At 40.7% G+C, this 27,054-nt stretch overlaps 3 protein-coding genes across 3 annotated transcripts; 1 reads left to right on the forward strand and 2 right to left on the reverse strand.

Annotated features, from left to right (window-relative positions):
* The first annotated feature begins 1,719 nt into the window (after positions 1-1,719).
* On the forward strand, positions 1,720-2,531 carry LOC117146976. The gene is made up of 2 exons (XM_033313645.1): positions 1,720-1,983; positions 2,074-2,531. Exons 1-2 carry the CDS (start codon positions 1,738-1,740, stop codon positions 2,383-2,385), a joined length of 558 nt encoding a protein of 185 aa, XP_033169536.1. The 5' UTR covers positions 1,720-1,737; the 3' UTR covers positions 2,386-2,531.
* A 3,396-nt stretch (positions 2,532-5,927) lies between these two features.
* Positions 5,928-6,564, reverse strand: LOC117146986. The gene is made up of 2 exons (XM_033313654.1): positions 6,171-6,564; positions 5,928-6,115 (listed from the first exon to the last, which is right to left on the reverse strand). Exon 1 carries the CDS (start codon positions 6,458-6,460, stop codon positions 6,341-6,343), a length of 120 nt encoding a protein of 39 aa, XP_033169545.1. The 5' UTR covers positions 6,461-6,564; the 3' UTR covers positions 5,928-6,115; positions 6,171-6,340.
* An 18,365-nt stretch (positions 6,565-24,929) lies between these two features.
* Positions 24,930-26,503, reverse strand: LOC117146969 (protein phosphatase PTC7 homolog). Its single transcript, XM_033313637.1, has one exon. The coding sequence runs from the start codon at positions 26,384-26,386 to the stop codon at positions 25,262-25,264; it is 1,125 nt and encodes a 374-aa protein (XP_033169528.1). The 5' UTR covers positions 26,387-26,503; the 3' UTR covers positions 24,930-25,261.
* Positions 26,504-27,054: the final 551 nt, after the last annotated feature.

Consider the following 27,054-nt stretch of genomic DNA (forward strand, 5'->3'; position numbering starts at 1 on the left):
TGGCATTGATTTTACACAAAAAAATAATAATTTCTTTGAAATTTGTTATTATTCACATTTGAGTTAATTTAAGGATAATATTTAATTGACTTAATACAAAGCAAAAATTAAATCAAAAACCAAAAATCACTGGGCATAAATAATTCGTTATCTTAAGAAAATCTCCTTACATTCTTCAGTGTTCTCCTGACACTGTTGTTGCTTTTGCTGCTTTTAATTCAACGTAAATTTTATTTTATTTTAATTTCGCTGCAATTCTTTTAGCACACTCCTGCCGTTCTGTCCCTTTCTGTCTTTTGAGTCCATCTCCTTCTTACACACAACTGGTTCCTCTTTATGAACCCAGCGCTGTTCTTGAAGTATTTTTTCTGTTTTGTTGGTGTGTATTTTTTATTGAAATGATGTCCCGTGTATTTTGTCACGTGACTTTCATTTCACTAAAATTGTCAAGCATTAAGCGTCTAATTATTGCTGGCATAGCTTTAATTAAATAAATATTCGTCAAGGAAATATAAACAAATGTAAACATTTCAGGTAAAGGTGAAGCACACTTGAAAAGAAGGCCAAAATATGCGTTCAATAATATTAATAATAATAGTAATTCAAATAAGTTAAAAGTCCATTGATATGCAACAAGAGAATTGTAGTATTTATAATTATTTCACTACCAACTATTTTCATCAAGTGCAACTGACTACTTACTGGCATTTCGATTAGAAACCAATAAATAAGCCTAAAATATTTGCAACTAACTTTCAGAGACACTTAACTTCTGGCTTGTTTCGGGAACTGGGATATTTATGGTGACCCCAGCGAAACTTTCACCCCAACTTCAGAATTCCAGGGGCAATCAATGCAGAGGGCCAAAAGAAACAAGTCAAGACAGTTACCTAAATAACTTTGCAGCAGCAGCAGCAACAGTCAAGGAGGAAAAACGGTGGAAAACGAGGCAAAGACAACGGCAAACAACGCAGAGGAGTTCGCGGAAAATTAACGGCAAGACCGATGGAAAAGCAAGAAAAGTGGGAAAAGCCGGCGGAAAGTTATTGAGCAACGACCTAAAACAACAAAATCCTTAGCCGCTGAATTTCTAGCCTGTAATGGTTCGATGAATTTATTACTTTTGATGTTCAAACACGAAAACTGCTGCTGGCCATAAAACAAGGTCTCCAGACCTCCAATATTTCCCATTTTCCCCATCGTTTTACTTCATCAGACTTTGGCGGAGTGAAGCAAATGCTATTAAAAGTTTACATGTCTCAATAGAGTGTTAAGAGATTAGTTGGCATAAAATATTTACAGAATTTCAACGGAAAAGTTGAGCAGACAGCGGATCAATTGTTGGCGGACAGGTGAAACGGGGATTTGAAAGAGGGCAAATTCAAATACGTCAGTAGTACACAAACGCATTAGATGATGATCTATATATTTTAAACTTTGTATTAACGAGACGAGTTCTAGTAAGGTCACTTAAATGGTGTTCACAGATTTCAAACAACTATTACGAGCTATGTTCATAAACTAGTTTTAGCCTTGTCGCAAAATTTGTGCGATGCACGAAATGACAACCACAATTAAAAGTCATAAAAATTACGATTATAAGATACATCCAGATAGAGTCACATAATAGGATTCAAACAACGATTTGGCGTGCGAGATGGGATTTCCTCAGTAATTTGTAGACATATATATTTGGAGATTTATTCGATCAACCGACATTGTAGTGACAGTAGCACAATGGCTGGGTTCATCCGTTTCAGAATGAGTCCCATTACTCTATTGCTTTCGATACTCTTGGTTCACAGTTGTGGAGCCGAAAAGCCATACAGTGTGGAGCTAAACACCTTTACGATGGACGACACCATCGAAAATCAGGAGAATTGGGTGGACTGGGGAACGCTGAGTATGAAAAAGGTCTCACGAAATCAATTTGTGGTTAGCGGGGACTTTGAATTCAAACTCAATATGGCCGATGAGCAGAAGGTAAGTGACTTATCAGTTATAATATACTTTCTTGCGAGCAACTTTCCTTGCAATCTTTTATTAAACAATCATTAATATATTTCATTTTAGATTGTTCTCATGGTCTATGTCTACGATGCCAATGCCAATCAAAGAGGTTCGATGGTAATGGCTCTTAAAAAACCGTTCTGTCAGTTCATTAAAGAGGATGAGGACTCGTATCCAAGCATACAAAAGGTTTCCAATTTACCGGATCAGGATACATGCCCATTTCCGAAAGGCAAATATACCATCGATAACTACGAAATGGAGACCAATTTCCTACCGGACAATGCACCCAAAGGCGACTACCTGTTGCAGTTATCCTTGTTGGATCGTGAGGTCCCAGTAGCTGGACTTATGGCTACTGTTACCCTGACCTAAGGGAATATCAATTTTTTTTTCTTATTTTTTTTTTATATAGTGATTTTGATATGTTCCGGGTGGATCCATATGACACGACAAGCGTTCTTCTTCTTCATATTTAAGTTTACTTTTACCTTGAATATCAATATAATGACTTCACTTTCAAAGACAAAAATATTTCGTTATGGCTTACGATCTGCTGGGAATAAGTATGGGGTAGCCAGTCATCAAGTGCAATACGCTTGAAATGACAAACACAAATCCAATTGCACCGCAAAATTTCAGCTTCAACACCTCATCTAATTGAAATTTCTGCAATATCCTGTTGAGCGCGTTTGCATATGTCTCATTGGCAACGCCCTATTCTGTCATTTTCCCACTCAAGGCAAAGGCTCTTCAGAATAAATATAATTATATGTGCGCCACTTTTTTTTTTTTGCTAAAAATGATTATCTTTGCATTACAATCCATTGATTCCACTTAAGCACCGCTAGAATGGCACCACATGCTGGGTGTTTGGGGGTTTTTCACACACATGCGACACTTAATTAACAAATATGCATTACAAACACCCGCAACGAGCAGCAATTGGTTGGTCATGTCATCCCAGAATCCCTCGGTATCAAATATCTAGTCCCCCGTTTTCCATCACCGAAAAAGCCAGCTTAACCCTTTATTTGCCACGCCCCAGCAGAAAGACCCAGGAGTCCACAATGATAACCCCTCAAAGAGGGGATTTTTCACGCAGGGTTGGCATGTGTTTAATTGAAAAATCATATGCAGCGCGCATAATTATGTTTATTGCAATAATCCGATGCAAATTTGCAAAAACTCAAACTGACACAATCACCGAAATGCTTTAGACGTTGGCAAACACCTGCAGTGGCGTAGTGTCAAAAGGGGAAAGTTAATCAAGGTCTAATATGTTGTAAAACGTGTAAGAGGAAAGCATTGAAGAAATAGTTGAATACGGAAAAATACTTATGCACAACTGATTTTCTTGTAAACAAGGGCTTTTGTTTGCTTGGCAAAGATGCTGCCCCATTGTAAATTAACCAACTACGCCACTGTTAAAACCCCACAGCCGTGGCAATAGGCAACCCCCCTGATTTCCACCCCCGTGCAACCGGTTGCTGTTGCAGCGACGCCCTTGCGCTTTTGTGCAACTGCAACTGCCTGGTGATTTGTGTTTATATCTGCATCTGTACGTGTAGTTGTATCCGCCATCCATAACCGTATCCGTATCTGTATCTATATTGCTGCGACTGTATCTGCATCGGTGTTGTTGTTTTTGGCTGCTGGCGCGCATTAAATTGCTCTTTAAATTGCACATTTCAACGCCTACTGATTATGACAGATAATTATGTTATCGAGTGCCGCCACACGCCGCATTCAACCCTTTACCACCCACAGAATGGATCTTCCCTTGGCGAATGCATAAATGGCAAACAGGCTCATTTTAATCATAAGGAAGATATATTTTAACTTGAGGGATGTCAGCATAAATTAATAAAAAATTATGTGTATGTTTAAAATATGTGTACATATTTTATTTCTCTGCCTTATCCGTTGCGTATTCTAAAATGTATATTTATTATATTATTTCCTTTAAGAAAACGCTTTTTTCTCCACCTTACCAAAAGTCAAAGTCAAATGTGAACTCGGATTCAGTCAAGATGGAGATGGCAGCATGTGTTCGCTTTGGGGACAGGTGTAGTCCCTGCACAATCCACACCTTCTTGCCATTTCATTTCCGCAGGTACACATATTTTTAATCATCATTAACAATAATTCGAGAAATACTTTTAATTTTGTGTTCGCGGCAGGCTCAAGACGACATGTGGGCGCGATGGGGGCAGGGGTTTCAAGGGGGGCTTGGGTTTTGTTTTCTATTCCCCCTACTACCCCTTTATATTTTTTCCCTCAATGACATTGCACTTACTGTCTTCGCCTTCAAGATTTATGAAAAAATGTTCCCACCCCCTCGGGGGAATTGTTTTCGACGCCTTTGCCCGCCTTCTGTTTCGTTGTTTTCTCTTAGGTTCGCTTCGCTTTTTTTTTGTATTTTCTGGCATTTTCTTGTGTGCAATATTAATTATTATGGGCGCCCCGCCACCCACACAAATAAATCATAAATTAAAAGCTGGGAAAGTGGCTGCCACACCCCCGTCCGTTCGTTCGCTTAGACAATTTTTATCATTAAACGCATTTGATAATTAAAAATTGTCATTTTTTAGCAGCCCCCCAACTTTGGAAAAAAATGAAAAATATTAAATTACCAAAGAGAGGGGGTTTAGGGTGAAGGGCATTTATCATTTTGCCAACTGTTTGTTTGATAAGGGAAAAGCGAACCAAAAAATATATATTAACGCATACAGACATAAATAAAAATTAATTGGTGAAGAGAGTGCGAGCGAAGGATGAAGTGGGTGATAAAGTCACATAAATATTACTTAAAATAGATTCGGAAAAGCCGAAAAGTGCCAAGCCAATCTCTTCATTCACCTTTTCCGGTTAGCTTTTTCAAAGGTTTCATTTCATTAAGTTTTACAAGCTCTTCGATTGCCTCGCAAAAGGTAAAAAGAAAAATAATATGTACAAGAAACAGAATGCCGAGGAAAACCAATGTAGACAACCGTTAAAAGTAATGCCAAAAGTGGAAACCATTATAATTGTTGTTAAATGAACCAAATAGCGAAGGCAGACGGAAGTGGAGCGGGGAAATGCGGAAAAGCTCATGGCAAATGTGTTTCCAATTGATGGAAACCCGTTCAATTGGCAAGGTTTCCTTTGCCGGCGAAAATGGCAACAGAAATAAACAGTTAACATGAATGAAAGAAAATGCGGGGAAAATGTATCCTGAAGGGACAAAGACGAGAAAGTCTATTTCCATTTAAAGTGATTCAATGCGTAGATAACTAAAGTACTTGAAATAGGTTATAAATACACACCATTAATTAGTAATTTTTTTGTATTCTTTCACATGTTTCCTATCAAGTCCTACAGGATATTTACCACATTTGCCAGCGCCGAATTCTTCCCTTTGCAAAACAATTTTCCCAGCCCTGGCATTTTACGCGCTATTACCACTTTTCGAAGCAATAAAATATTATTAAAATTATATTTCGCCTGCCGTGCGCACACAAAAGCACAGACGGAGAATCTCGTGGCTGTAAATCAACGTCTCGATGACATTAAAATAAAATTTTAATGCCGCCACCGGGAGAAAGACGACGCACTAAACGAATACTCGTAGAAAGTGAAGAAAGCGAAGAGCGGGTGTAATTTCTCTGGCGCATTTTTGATCGAAAACTTTTTCACGTCTGTAGTTTTGTGGGGGCGTTGCCCCTTGCCCGCTTTCCACGAAAACGGCTCATCATTTCCACCTTGGTTACAGTGCAATGCCAAAAATTTATTTGAATTTATCTGCTACCCCAACAATATCTGCCGCGGCTCGTCTGAGCGCCTTTTTGGCTCATTTTCCTGGTACTTGGGGCAAATAATTGTAAATATTTGATACACAATAAGGCAATAAAAATAAAATTGAAAATTTTTCGCTTTGTGCTACGTTGCCTTTTATTGTTATCATCATCATCATCATCGTCATCATCTTCCCCATTTCGTCTGGGATTGTGTCGTAAAGGAAATTGATACATAAGTCATTTTTATTGGCATATTCTTTTGTGTAATTACGTTGCAGGTAATTTAAATTTCCGTTTCGGGTTTTCTCCGCGACTGCTTTTGCATGCTGGAAATAATTTATGCCTGATGAAAAAGCCTATTAAAAATTATGTGTAATTTACGTAAATCGTATCGATTTTCAACTCGAGTGGAGATGAAAAAAGTCAGCCCACATTTTGCGGGTATAAATGCAATATTTGCCATCAAAAAGAGGAAAAAAAAGAACAATACAATTTTGAAATAGATGCCGCATTTTATTGATTCCGTATTCTGGCCCCCAGGATTATCCAGCTCAGTGTTCCTGGACCCTTTGGACTAGATGTTCCAGGACATTAACACAGATGCAATAGATGAAAATGATCTTGAAACAGTGCATGCTGAACTGCAGTAGGATTAAGTGGCCAGGGGACATGGCTGGTGGATTGTTTGAGATCTCGAAGTCAACTAAAACTTGAACCAATTACGAACGGGGTCCTACTTCCACATTTTTCTTTCCAGGAACGAAATTATTCTGACGTTCTAGACAAAGTGAACATGTGTTGTATGAATGTTAATTAAATTATAAATTTAATAAATATCAATATAACATAATTGCTTAGCAAAAAACAAGAAGAAGCATGTTTTACTGACTCCGCCACTTAACCGTTCAATTTGGGGTTCCAACAATCCGCCACAATTGGCCCCCTATTTCCCTTTATCCCCTACCATTTTACTCTGTATTACCTATGTGTATTTTCCCGAGCTTTTTTGGTGCAAAGTTTTTGCGGCTTTTTCAATATTTTATGAGTCAAGCTTTTGCGTTAACACCTTAAGTACGGAGGGCGTTGCGGTCGGAAGAAGGGTGAAGCGAACCCCTTTCTCAAAGAGAAAGTGTGTGTTAGTGTGTGTGTGTGTGGCAGGAAATAACGCGCAAGTTGTAAGTTTTAACTAGCGAACAACTTGCGTTGGACCAAGACCCGGATTCAGGACCCCCTTCTCCGTATCCTTGTGCAAACGCCGCCCATGGAAACCGCAAAATCGAGCCCGAGAAGCGGGCAAACCGGGGTTAAGGAAGGCTGAATGCAAGGAAGGAAGAAGGAAGCAAGGACGACTGTTGCGCCTGTTGAGCAAGGACGTGTCTTTGTTGTTGCCGTGGTTGCAATGAAGCATCGAATATTGCACACAAGCAAACCGGATAGCCCCCACCGTCTAAACTTTCTCCTCACTTCATTTCCCTTTGATTTCCAAAGAACAGAAGAAAAAATTACGCATAAATATATTTATATTACAACTAGTTTTGGCTTATATGATTTATGGTAATTGTTGATACAATTTTGGTATATGATGGATATGAGTGTATACAACATTATAGATGTAAAACTGCGCACATTTTATAACTTTTTTCTTCTCTGTGTAGCACATTGTAGACGTCAACAGCGATTTATTTCCCAGGCAACTTAAGTACGCCGTTTCTCGGCCCGGAACAATGCCCATTCATATAACCACGCCCACACGCCCCCTCAAACACAATCACCCATACACAATCTTGCTAGGAAATAGAGAAATCCAAGTGTGGGGCATTTTTGGCGCTCCAACTCAATGAGTCGAAATTAAACAATGCAAAAGATTAAGTGCAGATTTGGGACTTTATCTGCTTGTGCCATAAATTGGTATTTAAGGGATACCTCACAAATGTCTATAGCACACATACACGTATACACCGAAATATACACAGACAAATCCAGGGAATAGAGCTATGTATGTGGGTGGCGCCTTCAAGTATGCTGCAAAGTTTGCTTTGCCAACTATAGATCACAGCACCCAAACACAACCACACTAAATTGGTTGCTTCCTTTTTGCAGGTGGCAACTCTGACGGAAAAAAGGGGAGAACCCAGTACCGAAAGCCAAATGCAGCACAAGTTTTCCGTTTTGTTGTTTACCAATACAGTTTAACGCTTGTGGAAATTTTGGGAAGGGGTGAAGAGCGCTAACATGCACAAGATTAATTGCAATCGGTGTTTTGGCATATGTTTTATACTTTGTCTTCGGCTTTTGCCTCAACTTCTCCTTACTGTTTTGTGTGTTTGGGTTTTCTTTGTGCAGGAAGTTTTTTGCAAACAGCGAAAAATGGGATGAGGAGGGAGGAGAGGTATATTATTTTCCGGCCAGGTGAGTGCACTTGGCACTTGAGAAGGTAATTAAGCAACTATTTATGGGGTTTTGGCGCAGAGACACGAAACACATGTAGTGAAAAGTTCCTCCAGCGAAAGAACCAAGCAAATTGGTACGAAATTTGCATTTCAAATTGTTCAATACAATCTAAAACATTATTTTTTTTACATTGCCACATATGTGAAGGCGTCCTTTAAAATCCAGAAGTTCAATGCACGCATTTTTCAACATATATCATTCAACATATATCAACATATATTCATACATATATCATATATCTTACATATGTATGCTTTTACATTTTAAACAGTTTACCATTCATAACTCCCCCTGCCAATAGTTATATAGCCAGATCTCTCAGCCAGATTGGCCTCTTAAATGCCTGCTCCTTTGTTCCATTGTTCAGCTGGATTTTCCCAGTGCCTCCTCCTCTGGCGTTGCTTATTCAATTTCATTTGCAGGCCAGGACCATAATTCGATTGCCTCATGTCTTAATGGCATAATCCTGGCAACAATAACAACACACATTGTTTGGGGCTTCCTTTCATCCTGTCCTCGCACAGCAGCCCCATATGAACTTGCGAGCATTTCTTCCTTCCCTCCTGACATCAACACCATATCACTTTGATTACTTTATTATTGGTGGGCATGCACACCTTGCCGCCCCCTCCTACATTATTTATTTCCCCCGATTTTTCCCCACTGATTATGGTACTTCCCCTTCGACGTAGCCTTCACTTCCCATTCCACCACAAATTCCTGGCATTATCCCACTTTACTTATTAGAAGCAATCATACAACGGGTCCAACCCCGTCGCAAAAAAAAGTGTTTGGGAGTTGGGGGGTATTTTTGGTGGAGTGAAAGAAGTAGACGCAGCAGCTGAAGAAGCAGCCAAGAAAAATAAATCATTTTTTCTGTTTTTGTTGTTGATTTATGCGTTTATTCGATGTCCCTCCCTCCGAAATCGTCTTTCTTCTTTTGTCTATAAATGTATCTCTGGTTTTTTGTACACTTAAAATGTGTAATTCATTGTTTGACATGTTTAATATCAATATTTTTTATATTTTACCTAAATCTTTTATTGGTTGTTGATCTATTCGGTTAAAATCAATAAAATCCATTTTTTAAATGTTACTTTTGATTTTTGAACATTCTTTTATTTCCTTCTGAATTTGAAGATGTTAAATATATTATTTCCTGTGTACTAGCTGCACTTTAGCTCCTGTTGATAATGAGCCAAATCATTTTTCGTGAGATAAATTTCGCCCCGACTATGGCGGCATATAAGTAGCTGGAAAACTTATGTTCTGACCTGGCCCCAAACTCCGGTTCCTAAGCTAGTTACTATGCTTTTGTCTGGCAAGTCATTCAGTGGCCTCCCGCCCCCTTGACGTCCCTTCGCTCACCTTGAGGAAAATGGTTGGGGAATATGGGTGGGAAAGCGAGAGAGGGGAAGTTGGCGTCGACAAGTTCGAGTTTTGGTGCGCTCCTTGAAAGCGTTATAAATCATTGACATGATTAAGCGACGCGGCACGACACGACATCCTTTTGTTGTAGTGGAGGAATATATACATACATACATACATCCATATTTTATATGAATGTGAGCGTGTGTGTGGTAATAGTAGGGAAGGGGTTAGTGGCGAGGAGAAAGTTTTTCAACCATCCAGGGAGGTGATGGGGAAAATGATAATTTAATATCGAAAATTGTTTTTATTGAGTTAATTTGTAAGTTGATTTGAAATTGGAGTGAGCTTACAAAGGTACTTAAAATTCCGTAAGTATTTGGAATTCAATCATAAAAATAAAGTATAAAATGCATTTTCCTAGAACCACTACCAACTTTTAGGCTCAAATAATGTGTATATTTTTCGCTGTGTTCATCAGTCAAATTTTGCGAATTATTTAAAGCAGCTTTCAATATCCCTGTGGAAGGAAGATGGCTCCCCTGAGCCACATGGTAAAATCGTATGAAAATTGTGGAATATCCGCGCTTTTCAATGCAGCTAGCTTGGGCAGTCATAGTCGTCGTCGTTTTATATTTTATATTTTTTCCACCCAGGGGCACTTGAAAATGCGATACTTATCCGCCACTTTGGCCCCGGCATCTTACATAATATTCCGTTTGCCTTTGCACTTGTGTCTCCCGCCTTTTTCCATACTCATACCCAGACCTTTTTTCCAGAGGTTTCCCATACCAATTTTCCCTTTTTCCTTGGCGTTCTCTCACACATCAAACATATTTATGTGTACTTTAAGAAACTTTGCTAATATGTTAAAACTGTTCATTGACACCAAAAAATGAGCAAAAAGCGTGCCAGCATAAAAAAGGCCAAGGAAGAATATAAGGGAAGGGGTTCAAGTGCTTTTCAGCGCCCCCTCACCATTTTCCTAACCCCTCTGTTTGAGTTTCGCTTGCATGGAGGAGATTTTCCTCATATGTATGTGTTTGCAGTGTTGGAAAACACAAACACAAACTGTGAGCTTATTAAACGCCAGACGCCCCCCTTTTTACAAAGGAGGAGGGCGAAGGGAGTTCTAGTCAAATAGCAGAAATAGAAACAACCGGAACAAACTTTGTTTGCCGCTTCTGCAATATTAACTGTTAATTATGGCAGCCATTTTCACCCATAGCCCCGCCCCCAATTTCCATCCTACAACCCGCCCTCCATTTTTCGTCTGTCAATATTTGTTGAAACACTTTCTGATAGGCGAAAATGGTTTTTGAATATGCCCGAAAAGTTCTGCAATTGCAGAAATTCACAATTGCAATTGCTTCCACGCTCACTATTTTATTAGAAAAGTTTCCATCAACGATCCGGACAGCTCCCCCAAAATGTTTGACTTTATGCGCTATTTTTTAATATTTATTATGGTTGATTGCGATTCCTCGAAAAAGTCAGTGGGAGTCAGACCAAAGGTCCCCCCTTTCTGTTTGCTTTGCGGCGGGCAAAAATGGTCGAAGAAGTGGAAAGTGGAGAACGGAAAAAAAAATATTGTAAAAGTTTAGACAGAGGGATGACTGCATTCACGCATTATAATTTAAGTGAAACATAAATATTGATGTAATAAATTAATTTCTGTTAAATGGAAAAATGGAAACCGAAGTCTGGCGGGGAAAATGCCAGACTGGCCTAAACAGTCTATGCGCAGATGCCCTATTTTCAAGATTTTTAAACGTTAATGTTTTTTTCTGTACAGCATAAAAACGAAAAAATCTACACTTAAATTTTAAATAAGCAATAATTTGCACTAATTATTAGCATTCAAACTTTCGTAAATTATTTTCAAGTTCATATAATTTAATATTCTATTACATCTTTTATTCTCCAGCTAAATCAATATACGGCCAAACTTTTTCGATATCTGCGGGATGTCTATGCTGTTTAAAGATCTCCAAACAATGAACTTGAGTTTCCTTTCCACTGGGAATAATAATTTTATTTTTCGACAAAATAACAAATGACGACAATGGTATTTTGCCTGCCCATCCTGCGGCGCAAGAAAATTTGCCAACCTATTGTCTTTAAATGGAAAATTCAATTTGTATTTCGCGAGGAAAAAAGAGGGGAAACTGAGTTGTAGACGACATTTGATGCCATTGCATTTGGGTAGTACAACCCCCAATGTAAAGTCGCAAATCTTAGGCTGTCCTTCTCGAGTGGTGACCCCGATCTCCTTCCACTATTTTATGTTAATTTGAAATTCAAATTGATTCTGTCGCTGCCCATTTTCCAATTTTTGTTTGTTTTTCATTGGCTTCTCGGTGTGCTTTTTCTTTGCATTCCGTCCTGAATGAAATTAATTGGTGTGAAATGCAATTATCTTCTTACAAGTGATTTCCTTCATACTTCACCTCCATATTTTGAAGCAGTCTCCTTTGGTTTCAGCATAGTTTATAAACTATTTATGGACCGTACAACATAAAAAAGGGTCAACTCAACTATGCAACCTCTTTTTTCTGGGCACATAACTTCGATGATGTCTTCGACGTTCAGTTCCCGAGACAACAAAGAGTGCAGAAAAGGAAAAGCATCTTGGTTGGCCTGTGCAAAGTTTGCAATTCTTGTGGGAACACTTGATCATAAGTTGCACATTTTTCACTGATTTATTCTGGCCTTCCCTTGCTGTTTTTTTTTTTCTTTTTTTGTTTTGTTCGTAGCATCATCATCTTTTGCATACTCCCAGGTAGATGGCAAAAATTTATAGAGTCCGCCGGAAGCGGAAACCTTGTTTCAGCTCCTTGTGCTCCTTGTGATTCCTGTCCTTCCTGCCGTGCATTTCACCCCCTTTATTCGTTGTTGATGTCCTGGCACTTGACTTTGGCCAACAAGCTCTTTTGGGCCATGAGCGATACGCCTGTTAAGCGAGTAGCCAAAGTTGCCAACTTTTGCAAGGTAGATAAAGCCGAGGAATGCCAGGCATGGCATGGCATGGGGTTAACTCGTATGTCACATCCTCTGCGGTCTCAGAGGGTTAATCCATCGATTGGTCGGAGGGGGTGGGGAACTAGTGGAATGTCCGTCGACGGCATGAAGGGTCACCAAAAACAGGAAAGAGTACCGGGCAAAAGTGCATGTTGCGGAGTGCACAGAGTGGATTAGATTACGGGTTAAGCAGGTGAAGTGTTGTTGATGAACCACCAAAGGACTTTGGGTTGGCATTTCATTTAAAAAAAAAGGCTGAACATAATAAAGTAGCTTGGAAATATTCCCGCTTCATATGAAACACACAAATTTCAACTAATCTTAAGCTTAAAACTTATGGCAGACATTGTCAACTTATTATGCAATCTTTAGCCAAGTCTTGGGCAAATCAATTCCCTTTAGTGGCATTTTCCACATACTCTTAAGTATGCACTTGCAGCACCGTCTTAACCCACTAGTTCCCGGGCCCCAAAACTTATCCCCAACCACTTGGAGTACGGACACAACAACCCACACGACACACCGCTGATATGCCACAAATTTGTCGTTGCCTTTGTTGTTGTTTTGCTGCTAAGACAAACACACCTTCGGGTGTTCTTTCAAGTGGGTGGTGGCAGGTGATTTTTGGTGTCTTTTCGGAGGGATTCTGGCTGAAGCGATACAAAGTTGAGACGAGCGGTAGATAAAAGTTAGTTTTTTGTTGACTTCAAATGCACAGCAATTCTCTCTAGCCACGCTCCGCCCATCTTTTTGTGAGGCTGTCATGTGTCTTCTACACCAGCACACGCACACACACACTCGAAGCGTGTGAATTATTAAAATCTAATAAACCACAAGATTTTATGTTACACGAAACTCGTTCATCGTCGTCGTCGCCTTTCCAGCCAAAGTTCGTGTGGTTTTCTTTGGTTACGGTATTGAACCTTAAATTAAGTTTGAACATAACTTCCGCCTCAGCCGCACACTGGCAAACACACTTACACGCACTCTCATACTCACAGGATACCTTTTCTTGGGCTTGTTTACATAGGTAAGTTTAATTTTCCTGTAGCACACTTTTCGGCGTCCAACATGAAACATGTGCGTCCCAGCGATGCCACTTTTTGACCGCCAAAAATCAGCAATTTCTAAATTCCTGCTGTTAAACTATCTTTTGTAAGATTAGTGGTGTTACTGATTATTATTTAGAATTCGTAGATGTATTATTATAAAACATGTTAAATGGGTGGAATTATCAATGCAATAGAAGCATTCACATATAGCAGTATAAATTGCTAATATTTCAACCCAAAAGGTGTTCAAAAGTGGACAAATCCAACATCACTGGTGCGACCCTGCGTGTGTGTATGTATGTTCATAAATTTCCTTAACGTCTAAGTGTGAAAATCTTTGCCGTTCGATGGTGCTTTTCACACTTTCCGGACCTTAGCCGTAGCCCCATTGGCCCAGTGAAATCAAGCAGCAATGTGTAAACTTTCAATAGGTTCGTTAAAATTTTATGATTTTCCTGGCTGGTGGGGAAAACGTGTTGAAAATTGTTGAGCCACTTCCGCCCCAAGTTGTTGCTTTGCACACTGCTGTCGATGAGATTTTTAAGTATTTTCCTTCTATTTTTTTTTTTGCGACGACCGAAAGTTTTTGTTTTATTTTTTTCTTATCTTTTTTTGGCTCAACTTTTCCCAGCACTTTTATTGGTATTTATAGAATATTTATACGTTATGGAAACGAAGCGGAAAGTTTAAAAAGTTGTTTGGATGCCCAGCTCAGGATTAAGTCCTCTTGATTGGATCTCAAGTTGCTGGTCATTTTTTGAGTGCTCGTTGATTGCCTTAACATTATATCGATAAAGGTTTCGGGATATAAATAGGGAAAATAAATAAAAAACGATAGGAATCCATTGTGAGTTTTATAATTTTGGTACATTAATCCTAGCATTTTCCATTTACATCTTTAGCAAGTACCATCCATCACCCATACCATTTAAATATTTTTCCAAGTTCTTTTGAAAGTTTTGAAACTTGGTGGCTGGGCTTTGACAGCTGCATGTACATATGTATGACCCCTAACCCCCGGTAACACCATGCCAGCCTGGCCAGCTAAATGCCTCTGGTGTTCTTCTCTTTTTGTGTAGGAAACAGCTGATTTGCCAGTTCTTCGTCCTGCAGATTCTTCAGCTTGTCTAGTACCAAAAGGTTAAGAAAAAAAAATAAAGTTGAGAACAAGAACTTGCACTGCTTGCAGGTTACAGGTAAAAAGTAACATCACAAGCTGAAGCAGCTGTCAAAATGACAGTTGAAAAAACATGGAGGACGGTGCAAAGAGCGTGCGGAGGGGGATACTGCTATATAAGTTTCGCCCAGAAACTCAGGTGAGACTTTTGCTGCGCCTGTTTGAATGCAACATATTTCTGGACTTGGCAAAAAGGTGAGGTAAGGGTAAGGGTTAAGGGCGAAAAACAGCAGGAAAAACACAAGGCAGCCAGCCGTCAGTTGGTTTCAACTTTTGACTAAACTAATTATATGCGAAAAGAAATCAAAGCCCGTGTGTACTTGAGCACTTCTGCCCGTACACGCCCACAAGTGGACTCAATGTCTTTGTGCTCGCCACCTGCCCCCATTTCCACCACACAACTCCCACCCATTGCTCAACCTCTGTGCAACACCCAGTTTCGTTTGATGTGCGGCCCACAAAAGGCGATCGGCAGTTAGAGAACAACAATCGGAAAAAAAACTCTTCTCCCATACTTGACTTTTCAACAACAACAATAATAGGCGAGTCGAATAAAAAAACGCTAAGCAAAATACGCAAATATAAAGGAGAGAAATCCAAAACTCAAGCGCTTTTCTGCACGCATTTTCAATAAAATTCTCAAGTGTTTCTCTGTTGTTGTTTCTGATTTGTTCGGATTTTTGGTACTTTGGGTGCTATTATTACTCTCGTATTGAAATTATTTAAGCGGGAAACTTTGAAGTGTTGTTTAGGTTCGACTTCTTTTATTTCATTTGTTCGCAAGTGATGTGATTCCGTAGATTTTCAATATTCATTAATTTAATGAACCATTAATATAAAATAATGCTTGTAAATCCAAAAATTTAACTGACTGATTAGGTGTTAATGTGTTACCTTAGTAATTCTTCTTATTCATTATTCGTTTTTTGTACACCCCTTTTCCGTACTCCTTTCTTGTAACTAATAACCTGTTGCCCCTCCCACAGATTTTTGACCTGGGGCTCCATAATGCCTCCCCACTCTGTTGCCCTGGAAAATCCGCTTGTCGGGCCTCCAGCTCCATTTTCTCGAGTTGAACACCAAATCAACCATGCAAATTTCTTAAGCTCACCACAAGGCGGTGCCGCCCTCTCGGAAAAGCGGGGAAAACAACGCCACCCACTAGACAAAAAAGTCCGCGAGGCACAAAACAGGAAAAGCGGGAAAGTGGGAAAAGCTGAGCCAGCGAGGCGGCAAATGCGTCAACTTAATTAGCAGCGTCACGTTTTGCGGTACAAGGGGGGAAGTTAAAGATTGGGCAAGCATATTGTTGAATATTGTATTTCTTTTTTTTTTATTCGTTTGGGTGATGCTCCCCGAAAAAACACCCAACGCCCAAGCCACCAACCCCTCGATTCGGTTTCGTGCTAATTGTTGCGCCTCGCACAAAATTAATGAACTCAAGTTGTTTGCCGTTGTTTTCGGGAGGGTTTCCCTTGATTTTTCTCCTTGTTATTTTCGGAGAAAATTCCTTAACGGAAATTGATACGTTTAATGTGGCCAGGGTGGCGGTAAAGTGGGGAAAAGCCGTCGTCGCTGGCACTTGAATGACATAATCTAATTGAAAAGCCATTTAAGCGTGCTGCATGATAATTTTTTTCCTCACTTTGCAGGGCGGTGAATAAGAAGAAGAATAACGTGATTTGAATTGATAATTTGGAAACAATTAGCAGAAAGTTTGATACCGAAGTCACCAATTCGACATGATTTTAACCCCTTATAAATAAATAAATAATAAAACCCTAAAAAACCCCTAAATAAATAAAACCCCTTATATAAAAATTCTTTTTACCAAATGATTCTAAAAATTGATATGAATCGTTCGTTTCCTATGTGTCGAAATCTAGCAAAGTTACAACTATAACAACAATTTAAAATCCCATTATTTTGGCAAAAACAGAAACATGGGTTTTGATTTTTTGTAACAAAATTTTACCGGAATTTTACCCACAACTCTTGTAATAGTTGCTTAAATTTGGAAAGCCATACCTTCTTAAATTCGTATCTTAATTTCCTTTCAAATGGCATTCACAGTTAAAAATGTTAAAATTTGACAATTTTTCGAAAAAAATGTTATTAATAAAAAAGGGAAAATTTGAAAAAAAAATTTTTTTTCAAGATCACCTCAAAGGCGATAGGCATTGTTTGCCGAGGTTGTTAGCTGAACAAAACTATATGTCTTTAAGTTTTGCGCCTTGTTTTGACGGAATGACAACGAAAAAACCAAATAAAATAACGAAAATTGTGTAAAAAATAAAAATTGCGATACACATTTGATTGCACCCTTTTCTACTGTTGCAATCCTCCATTCGAAAATCCCAATCCCACCAATTTTCCAACTTGGGCGTTTTGTTGTGTCATCGGTTTAATTGAAAAGTGTTGTCCCTGCTGCTTGTCAACATTTTGATTTCCAATATGTCGTCCTTGCTGAATGCTGCTGTTTTGCCTGTCGTTTTTGGTTGCCCTTTTAATAAATGGCCAGTATGTGTGGAGTGCGAATATTTTTGGCTAAAAATTTCACACGTCGCCCGCGACATATGTGTCCGCCTCCTTTCTGGTCACTGCCGCCCCTTTGGTTTTAACCACTTCCGCACAGCCGTCAAATGCAGAGGTTGTCCTATGGAAACCCCGTGAAAGCTGCCCAGCCGCCCATCCCCCAACAATTTTATGGGCCGCATTTACCGTTAGCATATCAATAACACACACAGCGGCGTTGAACTTTTGACGGCAGGGGAATGGGAATCGGATTCAGATTCAGATTCGGATTTGGATACGGATCCAGACGGGGGACCCATAAAATATGGCAACGGGCGTCCGTCAACCTGCACGTGAATGAGAACGTGACACCAGCGACGCCTGGTAGTGAGCCACTGTCCCCCTAGCCTACCAGCCACGCCCCTTTTGTTGGCACTGAGAAATAAAATGTAGATTGTGAATAAAATTCGAGCATAATATCATCGTGCTTGATAAGCATCGAGCTGTGGCGCTATTAAACGATTAATAGATACAAAATGATGTGATAAAATATTATAATATATAAACATATATTTCCAGCACCCATTCATATGATTTTCCCGCGGTGTCCGCTTTGCTATTTGCCCACTGTTACTGTTTCATTTTGTTTGTAGCTAGTCGCGAGCCGTTTGATTTCACATTTCATGCAAATTTTTGTTGGGCAGACGACAGGCCAAGCTCAGGGGGCGGTGGACGGCGGTAGGCGGGGCAGATCCGCCCGGCAAGGACGCAGGACGCAGGTCGCTGTCGCATCATCGGAAATGAATCATTTGCTTCGTTTGTTGGCATCCGCTTGGCGCTTATTTCCGTTGCGTCTTTCCCAACCTCGACGTTTTGCCAATTTTCCACCATTTCCAAACGAATTTTTCGGCCTAAAACCCGGTCCCCGGTTTTGCCGGGGTTTTTCGAGGACATGTGTGCACGGCACGCTTCCGTGACAAAACACGAACCAAAATCCAGGATCAGGTGAGGAGGTTTCATGTTTTGTTTTTTATTTTTTATTTTGTTTCGGAAAATCTTTGCAAGAGTTGTTCCGCCATTTCTTTTTTCGCTTCTGCATTTCTGGCGGCCAACACCTGTCCGTGAATGTGGGTAATATATATCCTCAGTTGGCTATCGGAAGTGTTGGATAGGATAGTGGCAATCCAAAAAGGAAGGGCCCGCATGTGTTGCAACTGGCAATGGAAGCCCATTACATTAAACCCATCTATTGCCGAGTTAACCCCCTTTTTGGCCCTTTGCGGACTCTTTTATGTGTCTGTCCCATCCATCCATCCATCTATCCATTTGTGTCCGCACTCATTTGAGTCCCGCATAAATCAATTGCACTTGTCATCAACTCAATTAATTTTTGGCAAACAAAGTGCAGTAAATCAATTGCTTTGGCAGCTGGGCCAACGGGTCATGGCATGGCCATCAGAGCTGCCCTTTAACGCCGCTCGGACAGGGCTTAACCCATTAAAAATCGCTGAAAATAATGTCAGCCTCGATGACCGTATACTGTATTGAGTTCGGCAATTTTCGATAGTTTGTATGTTGTCAATAGTAAGTATATTAAGTACTCGTTGAATAAAAAAAGTAGATTTAAATAATTTAAAACTTTTTAATAAGAAAACAAAATATTTAGAAAGCATATTTTTATATATCGACATTGAAACCAATAAAAATAATTGTATATCCTATATATATTTGGCAATTTGTTGTCTTTGGACCAGGACCATTGATGGGTTAATTCCCTTTTGGTGGACACACTTTTTTTTTGTCCCATTGCTGTTTGCTTTAGTAGGTTTTGCTTTCTTTCTGCGTTTGTCATTGGCATTTTTTCGCCATTCTGGCTGCGATATTTCCCCACGTCGCGAAAATCGCAAGAATATTTTTTTTTTCGAGGAGAATGGCGAAGGGGGTTTGTCCATTTTATGAGCCGCCGCCCCATGCATGTTGACACTGTATCAAATGGGGTTAAAAAGTGATTAAAGTAGGTTTGGCAAATGTCAACAATGTTTATACCATCGGCAGGGTCCTCGGACCTTGGTCCTTGCGTTTTTGGTCCTGTCGAGGGCTTAGGCGTGTAACTGTCGTCGGAGTGCTCTTGACGTTTCGGTATGTAGTTCCCATTCCCGTTTAACTTTTTTTTATGCCACCCTTCTCGTTTGGCTACCAATTCGATTTGCAATTTTTTATACAATATCCCCATTCCACTGACCACCATCGAAATGCACATAGATATGCGGCATTGTCCTTTGGGGAATTTCAGGGAGTGTCAGCGGTAAATTATGCAATTTTTTTGCTTTCGGCAAATTGAATTTATGCATTTCCTCTTAAGGTTAGGGTGCGGTGCAAGAGAATAAAAACGGGTGAATGTTCTGGCTGAATTCATATTACTTTTCGGCTGAAAATCTTTTCCTTCGATAGCTTTAATTGTTATTCAATCCTTTTGTCTTTTTCCGGGTAGTGCAGAGTACGAAAGGATATCGCTCAGAGATGCCATATGAAAGTATTCTCCCTGCCTGCACTTCCATTTCTTCAGCACTTTTAACTCAGAGCTTTTCGGTCATATGTCATGCTTGGGCAGGCGATTTATTCTCAACGAAATACTCTTAAAAATGTTGCGTACATAAAATGCAAAATGCAATGCAAAGGGTCTGAAAAGATGTGAGTATGTGAGTGCACCCGAAAGCCAAACAGACAGCAGGGCAAACAGCTTGGATTTTGGATTTCGGAGCCTTGCCGGCTAGTTGCATATATAAATTACACACCCACATATATAAATTACCTTTTGATAAATCTCAGTCGTCGCTTTAGGAGGGGGGACGAAAAACTAGAAAGCCCTAGAAAACATATAGAAAAACGAACGGGGTAAGTGGCGCCCAAGTTGAGTTTTGCACAGTTGAGAAATCTTTTCGAACGTAAATCAATCCGTGCAGCTACATCATCGTCCGACTGACGACGCATTTCCGGCTCTGTTCAGGTCCGCTCTTAACCCTTGGCCCCTAACTCAGCCCAGTTCTAGACCCCTAACGAAAACGGAGTGCACCAATTGCTTTTCTTGATTGTTTTGTGGGCTGAAGTATAGCTGTATAGCTACTGGTACTGCTACTGCTGGCTGGACCAGTGCCACATATCGAAATGCAAATTCAACTTGCAGTTAGAATATCCTAGGGGCTGTGGGGGGTTAAGGCGCAGTCTGCTGAGTGGGTGGGTTAAGGGTCAACACAAAACAAAACTCCGCAAAACGATAACGACACTCATCATCAACCAAAGTCGGATTTTGGATGCCTGCTTCTCCGCCACCTTAACCCACTCTTGACCCACACTTGCCCCCGTCTTTTCACATGCATTTCAGAAACGCAACAGTAAACGCAATTTTTGGCCATGGCCACAATTCGTTTACTTTCAACTACTGGCTGCAGTGGATGCCCAGTCGGAGCCGTAGTCCTTCTCTTGGTTTTCGCAGCACCACTCCCCAAATACTACTGGTACGGCTACTTTTCCTCCTGGAAGCCTCCCCCGTTGGGGTTTTTCCTAGGGACAATCATCCTCCTCAGACGTTGCCGGGTTGCATTTTCCGTTTTCGTTTACGCATCGTTTGAAATTTCTATGAATTGTAGATGCAATCGTCCAGGCCATGGGTGCTGCCTAAGACTCATGTGTTACATGTGTGCCTGAAGCCCCTTACCCAACCCCTTGGAAAAGCCCTCGGAAAACCCCCTTCTACCGCTGGGGTTATGGTTCACGAACCCAACCGACCCCAAAAGTCAGTCGAGTGCATTTCACTTGCAGTGCATTTGGTAAGCTCACGACGAAGGCAAAGTTGACGATTCTCCTCCAGCTCTGTTTTTGTCGCCAGGCTTGGGTCCACCAGGCAATGCAAATTGAAAACACCATTTCTCCATCCCCCATTTAGGTGGATACGTGGAAAGCCCCCCCTCCCATCTGAAGAAGATGAAAGCCGGGGAAAGAAATGTACAGTTGGCCCCGTTGGTTGGCCAAAGGATTAGAGTGAGAGGAAATGGAAACTGGTACCGGTAGCGGGGCCAATCTTTCATGACGAAACAAATATCCTCATAATTCAACAGGAAAATTGCCCGCAGTTGGCAGACCCTGAAGGATGCACTCGGCGAGAAACATTCAAATGGATCATTCGTTTTCTATTAGATGTAAAATTAATTTAAATGCACATTTTTAAATATACAACATTTAATATGTGTAATATAATCGGTGAAATATATTATAACAATGTCTGAATTGACTCTAGTTGAGCCATATTTTTGTCAAGTGCATGCACAGGGGTGCTAGGAGTTTTAGGGGCCTGAAACTGAGCCCGGGCCTATGAGGTTTTTCTGCGCCATCGTTTGTTACGCCTCCGGTTTTGCGTGAAAAGGGGTGAGGCTGAGTTTCGGTGGTCAGAGATTGGGGATTGCGGGGCTACAAAAGGAGGTGGACCAGAGACCCTTTGTTGGTTTCTGGTGATTTGCTTTGTCAGTGACAAAAATAATAACAGCCAGCCGCAGGCGAAGCCAAAGAGCTCCGTTTTTGCCCAGGCCACGTCACCGGTTTTCTAGTCCTGTTTTCTGCTCCTGATTCGGATGAGGATTCTGATTCTGTTTCTGGCTATGGCTATGGCTACCCATATGTCAAGTGCTCCGGCCAGCATGTGTGTGACCATTTTTAATTACCACAATTTGAATTTCTTGAATAACTATTTGGATAAGAATCACAGGCAGATGAAGAGGCCTAATGGATGGGGCACACATCACAATCACAATCGCACTACACCACACCACAAATCCTGTTGCGTTTTGTACCTCTGCTAAGACAAACGCTTTCAAAGTTGCCTTCTGTCTGGCCAAAGTTGCGTCTCATAAATAAGCAAGCAATTATTTTGCTGTCAATTTCAACACGGCCGCCGAAAACGCAATGCCAACGCCTAAAATGGGCAAAGGACAACGAACGACGAACTCTCTGTTCGCAGGACTTTTCCAGAGAAGAAACGAGTGAGCGGGGAACATGCAACCCGCTGAGTCCTTCGGACACGCTACACGGCCTCAAGGAACAATAAATTCCTTCTGAGTACGTCGGCCAAGAAATGCAAGCACTGGCCGAAAATTCACCAGAATCAAGGGCTTAAGACACCATAAAATGAATTCATAAAAAATCTGGTATACAACAATTTGTATGGTCTAATGCTGAAGTGCAGTTCCAATATTTTTTCACGGTGCATCGAATGCACAATGGCGATGCCAACTGAGAAGCCTTCGAGTCTGGCGGTCCGTGGCCATAGTCTGTTGATTTTGTCGAGCGGCCCAAGGATCGGGAATCCTGGTAGTGAAACTTAAAGTCTTTTGTGCAGTAGTCCCCTCATCCGGTTGCGATTCGATTTCACGGCCGTATATCATTGCGATTTCAGTTACAGAGTTCCGTGCCAGTTGCTTCGCATAATATATATGTATCTAGATTTTTCCCCGTTTCTTTGCTTTTCCACGCACCGGTCGGAAGTCCTTTAGCAGATTATCTGGGCAGGCGAGTCCTGCGTATATCCCGTGATTTGTAATTGAAGGGCGTGTTCGCTGTTCCCCGAAAAAGGAAAAGCACTCGCCGAGCGGTGAGTTGGGAGTGGAAAAAGAAATAGAACTGGAAATGAAAATGGAACTGGATCCATGCGCTTGTCTAGCTGATTGCATTCCTCGAAAGGAAGTCGGAAGGGGCCATTAAGTGATGCCAATGATTAACAACGGAAGTATAGATTTGGCCTACGAGTCTGGAATATATTTTTTTGTGGATGGGGAACTGGCAATGAGAATGGATATGAAGATGAAGGCACGACGAATCGATGGCCTTGGCAGAGCACTTAATGGCATTTCGCCATAAATCAAATCGCCGACTAATTGTCCAGCAATAAAGAAACGTTTGTTCAACGGTGCACAAGGGAAAATATGTTAAAGATCTCAGACATTTTTGTGGACTAAAGGATATTTTGTAATTAGTTTTTGCCATACTTAAAATTTTACCCAATTGATAAAACCTTTTATTAATTAAAGGGACATTTCCTGGCTATCCTTTGCATGCCATACAAGCAGCTGGAATAAAACAATAAACGTAAATAACTTTCAATTGAATAGTTTTGTGGCGGCAAATTCACGTTCGTCGTAGAACGGGTGCGAAATTCTGTGGCCGTTAAAACAGAGGACTGAGTACAACCGGCATTTCCGCTCGACAATGGTCCGCCATTAGCAGCATTATTCTTCTAGGGCGCCCTGTGCCATTTGAACGCCCCCTTGGACCCCCGGTCTATAAAGTGCTCTAAATGAACCCCTCTATAAAACCCCTTCTCTGTAAAACATTTTTGCAAATGTCCCTCTCATATGGGTTACGCTTTTCCGTCCCTCCACCCGTCCATCCCTTCTCCATGTTTGATTGTAATTTTGTAATTTTCTCAGTTTATTATCTGTCAACATTATCGCACACACACTCGACCGAAACGGGCATTAAATTCTTGGCCGTCGCCATCGCTCTTATCTTGTGTCGCATAAAACGCCGAGCGACTTTTCCACATTTCCAGCACGCACAACAAATAAACTCATCGAATTTCTCTTGTTAATTGAAATAAAACTATTTCAACTCCATCTCCTTTGACCCCTTAACAACTTGGGCTTTGAGGCAGAAACTTTTCATTTGTTTTGGGGTTGCAAAAGTTTGAACGAACCCAAATAATAAATACTAAAATACTACACACCACAGTTTTCAAGATATTTGTAGCGATTGTAACTGATGGACTAGAAATTTCTATTAGTTTTGATTTCCTGAGAAGTAAATGCCACCGTCCCATCAACAGATTAGAAGATCAACCTTCCAATAACTTCAAATTCTTGTTCGCCACTCTTCCACCGTAGTACTAAGTTTTTTGCCAAAGTAAATCCGAAGTTGTGGCCGTACTAAGTAAAAAGCCACTTAAAATAAAAAAGTGCAGTCGTGATTCCAAAAGAAAGAGACAGAGTTACAGAAATGTGAGAGACAGAATTACTCACACACACAACGAAACTCATAAAAATGCTTTGTGGTTTGGAATTTCTTTTCTCTTTTATTTTTTCCTGTTTTTTTTTTATTGTTTGATGGCAAGGTTTTTGTGTCCCATCCCCAAACTCACGCTCGGAATTCTTCAACTTTGGCTTCTTTTTTTTTTTTTGTTTTTTTTTCTACAAACTTTACAAAGCATTAACACCTCATAGATGGCAGACACAAAAGCGGGGGTTAAGAGGTAAAAAAAATCAAGTTAAAAGCCACAAAACTCCAAACTCAAATATCGTATGTCACGTCACACATTGGCAGGACCAAAAAAGGAAGCAAAAAGGACATCGGTGCAAGCAGTGCACGGAGATGGTAAAAATTTGATTAAGTTTATCAGGGCCACGACACTTACTTGGCATTTTGCACAGATTTTGTTTCTCAACTTGTTCATAGTTTATTGACCACTTTATTTTGGAGAGAACATACACAGCGCAAGCACCTTAATAATACCAATATCAGTAGCATATGATAAAACAAAAATTTTATTACACCTTAACAATTTTGTTCGATAAATTGCATAGTTGTAGGCCGAACTTGAAACGAAAAGAGGTACAAAAAATTGGTTTGTGATGCCAGAGATGAAAAAAAGTAGTTTTAAATGATAAATTATCTACTACCAGTGATTATTTCTGTAAGTTTTTTGGGGCCAACTTCTCTGAACAGCTGCTACAAACAATTGCGGGTTTTCGTCAGTAAAATATGCTTGGAAGAGGCCGTTCAATGATTGTTCTTCTTGGATATCCGATCTTCCTTTGTTTCCCTATTTGATTCTGCGGGTGGCTATTCTAGACGACACTGGCCAATAGGACCGTAATGTCATCCGGTTTTCCACCCCATGCATCGATATTGAGTTTCCGGGCATTTTGACTAAATGGAGAATCGTGATTCCGATTGAAGCCCAAAGTACGGGCCATTAAAGCCACCGTATTGGCGGCCATTTGAAGCTGTACGGAATTCGATATGCCAGACATTTCCGTAAGAACCTCCACGAGAACGCTTTCAAGTACATTATCGTAGACCCCATCGGTGGCCAGCAGAATGACGTCGCCCTGTTCCATCGGAAATTTAATGGTATCCGCTGATTCGGGTCCATCCGATAGTACATGGAATTCATAACCCGGAGGCGGCGATGACAATTGATAAGGGGTGTTAAATTGATGCTGCTGTTCCTGGGACCGGCAAACCACCTTACCAGATCGCACCACCAAAAAACCACTGTCTCCAATATTTGCTGCATATAAGGTGTTATTATCTCGATTAAGAGATAAAATACATGCTGTACAGCTGCCAACAATGGAACACTTTTGGTCTAGGAGATCACAATAGGCTCGTTTCAGCAGTATTTCCGGTCTTTTCGGCTCAAAATCGGGAGCATGTGATATTCGTTCACAGGATCGCATAAGGGACATACTGAATTTTCCGGGATCAACGCCATAATTTCGCCAACCGCCCACTCCATCGGCCACGCCCATTATATACGCCTGTGGACTGGAGGACATGAACCAGGCATCCTCACCAAACTTTCCACGAATATATTCCGGATATCTTATGTGATCCTTGGCAAAGCCGCAAGTCACGCTTACAAGACGCGGAAGTTGATTGTTGATATTATTCTCCAGCCGCAAGTAGTCACCCTCGCCAACCAAGTTTTCGGATCCTAATATAGTATATTGTGCACCTATAATGGGATTGAGCCTTTGATAAGGATTTTCAGACATTGAACCATCACCGATATTTTGACTATTTTGGAAGGGCTCCGGGACTGATGCTCCCCTCAAACGGCGCAATATCTGGCCACCTTTATTGGTTAAAATCGTGGCTATTTCAAGCAGTTGCTCGCAGCAACTGATGATGGCTTGATGAATCGTTCGGAGAGTTCCTTCGATATCCAGACTTGTTTCGACATCCATAGCCTGCGCTTTTCCTTATACAAAAGTATGTGTATATGCAATACGAAATCTTCGCGATTGTGTGCTATTCAAACAAATGCCAGAAAAAAAAACTAAATTGAAGGTGTGTCACATCAATCTGACATATATTTGGACTGAATCAACGCCATCTAAAATGTATAAGGTGTTTAAGATTCCACCCAACATATTGTATTGTTATATAAACCTTTATTTTGTTATGTATTTCTTCATAATATCAACCACTTTGCTTATCCAATCGAATCCCACCTATTTAAATACTTAGTGAATTTAAACTGCCTATAATCATTTTGGAACATAGATATAAAGCACTTTGCCCACCCGCCTTTATTCCTCTATACCATTTGCCCGTGCCACAAAGATACCTCTGAAAATGGAGGGCTCAACTCAATTATGCACAATTACGGACACAAACAGATACCAAGTGGTGCCACATGGGAATGGAAGCTGGAATGCCCCTCGATCTGCAAGCCCCATCAAACCAACCGAAATTTTTGGGGCTTCCCCGTGGACTGCGCACTTTTTTGGTTGTTGTCTGGGAATCGGAAGGCAGTCACTGCAATTGCAGTTGCATTTCCAGTTGCACTTGCAGATGTGGCACTTGAATTGCATGCATAGCTCATTGCTTGCCACTCGACTGGGATGAAGTG

The sequence above is a fragment of the Drosophila mauritiana genome, chromosome X, assembly GCF_004382145.1.
Source record: "Drosophila mauritiana strain mau12 chromosome X, ASM438214v1, whole genome shotgun sequence".
NCBI lineage: Eukaryota > Metazoa > Arthropoda > Insecta > Diptera > Drosophilidae > Drosophila > Drosophila mauritiana.